At 37.7% G+C, this 6,813-nt stretch overlaps 1 protein-coding gene across 1 annotated transcript; it reads left to right on the forward strand.

The window, feature by feature from the left end:
- Positions 1 to 3,595: 3,595 nt before the first annotated feature.
- On the forward strand, positions 3,596 to 5,511 carry LOC148915649 (putative aspartyl protease At4g16563). Its single transcript, XM_089041572.1, has one exon. It carries the CDS (start codon positions 3,879 to 3,881, stop codon positions 5,343 to 5,345), a length of 1,467 nt encoding a protein of 488 aa, XP_088897698.1. The 5' UTR covers positions 3,596 to 3,878; the 3' UTR covers positions 5,346 to 5,511.
- Positions 5,512 to 6,813: the final 1,302 nt, after the last annotated feature.

The raw sequence follows: 6,813 nt of genomic DNA on the forward strand, positions 1-6,813 counted from the left end.
GGAAATTAAAATTCTAGAATTTGTAAAGTTTCTTTTCTGGAGGACTGATTTAAATCAAATAAAAATATAAAAAACAACGATTGCTTGTTGTTATACCGTCGTCTTTTTTAACTAAAACGACGCAATATTTTTTTTGCGACGTGGATTCGTTTTTCAAACGTCGTTATGTGTAATATAACCGACGTGGATTGTATTTTTATAATTATAAATAGAATTTATTTTCCCTTGTTCATTGAGTTTATTTTTCAAAAACAGTGCCTTATAAATAGAGTTTTTTTTCCAAGGAAATTAAAGTTCTAGAATTTGTAAAGTTTCTTTTCTGGAGGACTGATTTAAATCAAATACCAATATAAAAACAACGACTGTTTGTTGTTATACCGTCGTCTTTTTAACTAAAATGACGCAATATTTTTTTATGTGAATTAATTTTCAAACGTCGTTATGTAATGATATAACCGCGTGGATTGTATTTTATAATTATAAATAGAATTTTTTTTCCCGAGAAATTAATGTTCTAGAATTTGTAAAGTTTCTTTTCCGGAGGACTGATTTAAATCAAATACCAATATAAAAACAACGATCGCTTGTTGTTATACGTCGTCTTTTTAACTAAACGTAATATTTTTTTGCGACGTGGATTCGTTTTCAAACGTCATTATATGTAATATAACCGACGTGGATTTTATTTTTATAATTATAAATATAATTTTTTCCTTTTTCTTTCATTATTTTTCAAAAGCGATTGCCTTATAAATAGAGTTTTTTTCCGAGAAATTAATGTTCTAGAATTTGTAAAGTTTCTTTTCGGGTGACTGATTTAAATTAAATACTTAATATAAAAACAACGACTGTTTTTGTTATACCGTCGTCTTTTCTTGTCGTCTTAAGTAAGACTAAAACGACGTAATGTATTGTTAACCGACGTAAATTATTTTTGTTAAACGTCGTTATGTGTAATATAACCGACGTGGATTTGGTTTTTTAATTATAAATAGGGTTTTTTTTCACGGGTGCTTTCAGTTTTAGTATTCGATTAGGGTTTCAACTTCTTCTTGCCCTTTTCTCTGTCTCACCTCATCTCTTGGGAGGCAATTGCTTGAATGTTGGTTTGTGTGTATGTTTGTGTATCTGATTCACAAACATACACACATCACCAATTTTCAAAAAATTGTCTCTCTGATTGCAAATCTGTGGCTGCCGTCGTGAAGTTTTAGGAGGCAATTGTTTGGATGTTGATGTGTGTGTGCGTTTGTGTAGATACACAAATGCACACACATCATCCACTTCCAAAAAATTGTCTCTCTGATTGCAAATCTGAGGCTGCCGTCGTCAAATTTCAGAATCAATTTTTTGGATGTTAATGTGTATGTGCGTTTGTGTATCTCAAAGACACAAATACACATACATCATTAACCTCTAAAGTATTGTCTTTCTGGTAAGATTATGATGAGCAGAGTTCCATCTTGTAAGATTTCCTAACCCTTGTGATCTCAGAAAAATCTGATTATGTCGGCGGTTTTCTATATAAACCGTCGTGGTTATTTCAATTCTTGTCATTAAGTAGATCTACCGACGTAGGATAACAAAATCCAAGAAATAAATTGTTAAAAAAAATTCTTATTCAGACGGCGGTTTAAATATAATGTATGACGTATAAAGTGGATTAATCTGACGTTAAATTGTATAATCGTCGTTAAATGAAACCCCAACTTGGTGAGATTTAAAGATATCGTCGTAGAAATACGAGAAAGACGTCGTTATATTTATCTTTGCCGAAGTTGTACATTAATTTAATACGGCGATATTTTGTATTTTACCGCCATGAATTTATTTGTAATTATACGGCGCCTTATCACGAAAACTTGGTCGTGTTAATATGTCCGGTAAAAACGGCGGCTTTTTTTGAAATCGTCGTCTTTACTTTCTACGTCGGTCGGTTCATAACTTCCGCCGTTATTTGTTGGCTCTGATTTTTCACTTGAAAATCCTATTTCAATAAGACGTCGGTTTTTTAATTAAGTACGTCGTGTTTTAGGAACAGCCATTTGAATCTCCATTTTGTTGTTGTCTAAGGTGTTATTACACGGCGGTTTTATATAACCGTCGTCTTTTAAAACAACGACTTGTGGTTTTCACTTAGACCGTCGTGTTTTTCTAGTCATCTTTTTCACTTTTTGTAGTAGTGTCAGGGGTTTTGTGTCACAGACAACCCAAATTATTATTTTTTTTTAATATACTCTTTCCAAGTTATAAGTCTTTTAATCTGAATCCGATATATTTTTTTCTTCGCAGATCTTTCAATTCTCTAAGTTGAGTTTTGACTTGTTTAATTTCACTATTAAGAATCTCCAGGGGAAGAGGCAAGAGTAGGCAAACCTTATTTGTCTACATAAGCATTTTCATGCTCCAAGGGAATAGGCAAATGGCTAGGCAAAATATACATACTCAGAACTCTCCACAACAAGGCAATATTGCCTACTTCAAAGTGAAGAGTTATATTGAGCCTCACTTGCTTTTTATAATAAAATATCATTTTCATTCTCTCACCTACTTTCTATAAAATAAAGGGTAAATTACTCAAATTATCCTCAAATTTGTACCCGATTTACATTTTGGCTCTAAACTAAATTATCTAGTTGAATGGTCCACCAACTCTTTATTAATCGACGCTTTAGTCCTCATACATTTTTCTGTTAAATTTAGTCATGTGAGTAGCATGCTACATTTGTGAGGTAAATAAGACTTTTGACAACTAAAAAAATAAAAATATATGATTAAAAATTTCTTTATTTTAAAATTAATTAAAAACTATAAAATAAATAAATAAAAGTAACCCACCCCTGATCTTTCCCTCTCCTTCTCCTTCCCCTTACGACCCTTTCATGACCTAGCCCCCTCAGCGATTCAAACCTCCATCATGTAACTATGAGAAATTGCAGCCATCGAAGCTAAGGTGATGTCTCTCTCTCTCTCTCTCTCTCTCTCTCTCTATGGTTATATTAACAAATTTGCAAATAAATTCACACACACTCTCTCTCTCTCCATCCATGGTTATATTAACAAATTTGCAAATAAATTTTCACAATATTGCAATTAAACTTGCAAACTAAACCAAGAACCACCACCTCCAACCCCATGAACCATTTATTATTTTTTTTAAAAAGTTTTTTTAGTTTTTAATTTATCTACTATTTTATTTAACTGAACCATTTTACCTATATATTTGATGACAATATTGACAGAATGTAACGATAGGACCAAAGTGCCAATTAATAAAGAGTTTGTGGACCATTTGAACTAATAATTTAGTTTATGGACCAAAATGTAAATTGAGTACAAATTTAAGGACCATTTGAATAATTTATCTTAAAATATAATAATAAATGTAAAATATAAAAATAAATATTATAGTACAATTTTGCCTATTTCATATGTCGCTTGGATTAAAGCTCATAAACAATATTATTGATAAGATCAAATCTTAGCCTTAGGCTAAAAACATTTCATTTAAAAGTTGTAAGTTGAAAGTACAAGAAACTTTAGTCACTTCTATGCTAATCCTACCAAGGTAAGCAAACGTTAAACAAGGCAGGCTCAGCTGATGAGTCCCTTATCAAGTTGCCGACCCAGGATTTCAAGCCATCTTCCTAAATTACGTTACAGGTCCATCCATCAACCCCTCATTTTATTTGCAAAACAAAGCCAGCATGCATTAAGAAGATAATCCTTTCCTCACATACACCTTCCAAAATTTATATGACCAACAAATAAACAAACCAAAACCCCTCCCTACCCACCAGAAATTTTCCCCTTGTTTCCTTTATAAATCCCCTTCTTCACAATTCTCTCTCTCTCTCTCTACTCTGTTTTCTTCATCCATGGCTTCTGCACTGTTTCTAATACTCTGTTTTACGCATTTCTTTCTTTCATCTTCACAGCCACTATATCTCCCTCTAACCCACACGCTCTCCCAAACCCAATTCAACAGTACCCAACACCTCCTCAAATCCACCACCACGCGCTCAGCCAGGCGCTTCCACCACCACCACCGCCGCCATAACCGCCAAACAAACCAAGTCTCTCTCCCACTCGCCCCAGGCAGCGACTACACTCTCTCCTTCACTCTCAACTCCAGCCCTCCCCAACCCGTCTCTCTCTACATGGACACAGGCAGCGACCTCGTCTGGTTCCCCTGTTCTCCATTCGAATGCATACTCTGTGAAGGCAAACCCAACTCCACAAACCCACCACCCAAAATCCCCAAAAACGCCGCCGTTTCGTGCGACTCCCGCTCCTGCTCCGCCGCCCACTCCTCCCTCTCCTCCGCCAACCTCTGCGCCATTTCCCGTTGCCCTCTCGACTCTATAGAAATCTCCGAGTGCTCCTCCTTCTCTTGCCCGCCATTTTACTACGCCTACGCTGATGGAAGCTTCATAGCCAAGCTTTACAAGCACAGCCTGTCGATACCCATGTCGACGCCTGCTCTGGTTCTGAGAAATTTCACTTTTGGGTGTTCCCATTCTTCCCTCGGCGAGCCAATTGGGGTTGCTGGGTTCGGCCGCGGCTTGCTTTCTCTACCTGCCCAACTCTCCACCTTCTCTCCCCACCTCGCCACCCAGTTTTCATACTGCTTAGTTTCTCACTCCTTTGACCAGGACCGAGTCCGTCGACCGAGTCCGCTCATTCTCGGCCCGTATGACCAGAAACAGAAGCGATTTGGGGACGGTGCCGGTGGGTCGGTTGAGTATGCCTACACCTCCATGCTCGACAACCCAAAGCACCCTTATTTCTATTCGATTGGGCTCGCCGGAGTTTCGGTCGGGAAAAGGGTTTTTCCGGCACCGGAGATTCTGCAAGGGGTCGATGAGAATGGGAACGGCGGGATCGTCGTGGACTCGGGGACCACTTTCACCATGTTTCCGCAGGGTTTCTATAACTCGCTGGTGGCTGAGTTCGACCGCAGAGTCGGGCGAGTTCACGAGCGGGCGACTCGGGTGGAGGACGAAACCGGGCTTGCGCCGTGCTATTATTACGAGAAGGTGGTGGAGGTTCCGGCTGTGACGTTGCATTTTGCGGGGAACAAATCCAGTGTGTTGCTGCCCAGGAGGAACTACTTTTATGAGTTCGTGGACGGTGGTGATGGGGCCGGGAGGAAGAGGAAAAAGGTTGGGTGTTGGATGCTGATGAACGGTGGTGATGAGGCGGAGATGAGCGGTGGGCCCGGGGGTATTTTAGGGAATTATCAGCAGCAAGGGTTTGAGGTGGTTTATGATTTGGAGAAGCGTAGGGTTGGGTTTGCAAGGAGGCAATGTGCATTGCTTTGGGACAGTCTAAACCAACGGTAGATTTAGGAGTTGAATTTGGTTTGGTCAAGGTGGATTGACTTTGCTTACTAAGGTCAAAGGGGTTGTTGACTTTGACTGCACAGGGGGTGGTCTGTAAATTCCTGTAAATTAGTCGGGTGTTATTTTCTTTTTCAATGAATAAAAGTTTAAGGGAAGATTGACTACTTTCATAATCACCAGTATAAGGGCATACCTATAATCTCGAGTCAGAAATAACTTACGCGTGACACTCTTAACAGCTAGTTATTACTGATATGAATTTATGTAAGAAATTATAAATTGCACACCAATAAAGACTGCTAGCAGTGAAACTTGAACACTGATGATGCTACACACACAGCACAATAACCTAGCCAACTGAACCAATTAGATTGTTTATATTTTCATTCCCATGAATTGGATGCAAAAGATGAAGTGCAGACAGGGAGGAAGAATCTGAGATCAAAGAAATGTGTAAAGTTTGATATTTAAATATATGTGTAATCCAAGTCAACTTTTGACTTCTCCACAGTGAACTGGCATGTACTTTGCATAAGCATTAAGCAAGCGGTTTAATTTCCAATTAGGATTTGACTTGGATCAGAAGCTTTAAGTGGGGAGGAAGCTTTGTCTGATTTCTCAATGAATGGCCATATAGGACACCAAACTTAATAGAGGGTGGGCGCACCATAATTGTTGCTCATTATTGTTTGTTATGTCACATTAGATTTTCAGTCTCAATCATGAATAAGATAGAATCATATGTGCTCAACAGAAAAATGAAGAAAGAGGGAGATTCAAACGTGTAACACTTTTGAGCGTTTCAAAGAAAAATATCATAAAGTAGAAACTTTAATGTTACAGGAATAACATTATTTTACTATATTTTCATCCAATTACGTTTTGCCACATAAAAAAATAAATTATTACGACGTGATTTGTTGATAATAACAAATCAGTGATATCCTCGTATTATACAAATTTGTCTCCACCAAAGATGCCATCAAACGTTTAATTTGAGTACAATAAGAGGCTTTCAAATTCATAGCGTACACCCTCAGCCAACTCACGAATAAAAAGTCGTCATCAAATATTCAAACAGGAGATGGATGTGAATATCTTTCTTTCTTTCTTTCTGACAAGACCACTCGTGATGACTCATACGTAGTGATAGTGAGACAATTAAATTGCGAGTTACGTTATAGGTTTTACAGCCATGCTTCCATGGACGTATACAATATATGTCTCCGCTTGCTTGGATAGTTGGTGGTAGTCTTAATCATCCACCAAGGCATGAACTGCCAAATATTTGCATATTGGCGACTTCCGTAGATTTTTGTTTTAAAATGCTACGGTCAATTGTGCGTGGTCGGAGGATTCCAAAAGTCGGGACTTGTGGTTCGAATTAGCTCCAGAATTATTACTTTTATTCGATAAAATATACCACTAAATAAAGAAAATACTTCCCTTGTTATCAGATAAATAAGAG

The sequence above is a fragment of the Prunus mume genome, linkage group LG7 (genome assembly GCF_029339155.1).
Source record: "Prunus mume cultivar Tortuosa linkage group LG7, ASM2933915v1, whole genome shotgun sequence".
Lineage (NCBI taxonomy): Eukaryota > Viridiplantae > Streptophyta > Magnoliopsida > Rosales > Rosaceae > Prunus > Prunus mume.

Excerpts from the sequence above, each read along its gene's own strand:
- LOC148915649 (XM_089041572.1), top strand. The coding sequence starts at position 3,879 with ATGGCTTCTGCACTGTTTCTAATACTCTGTTTTACGCATTTCTTTCTT.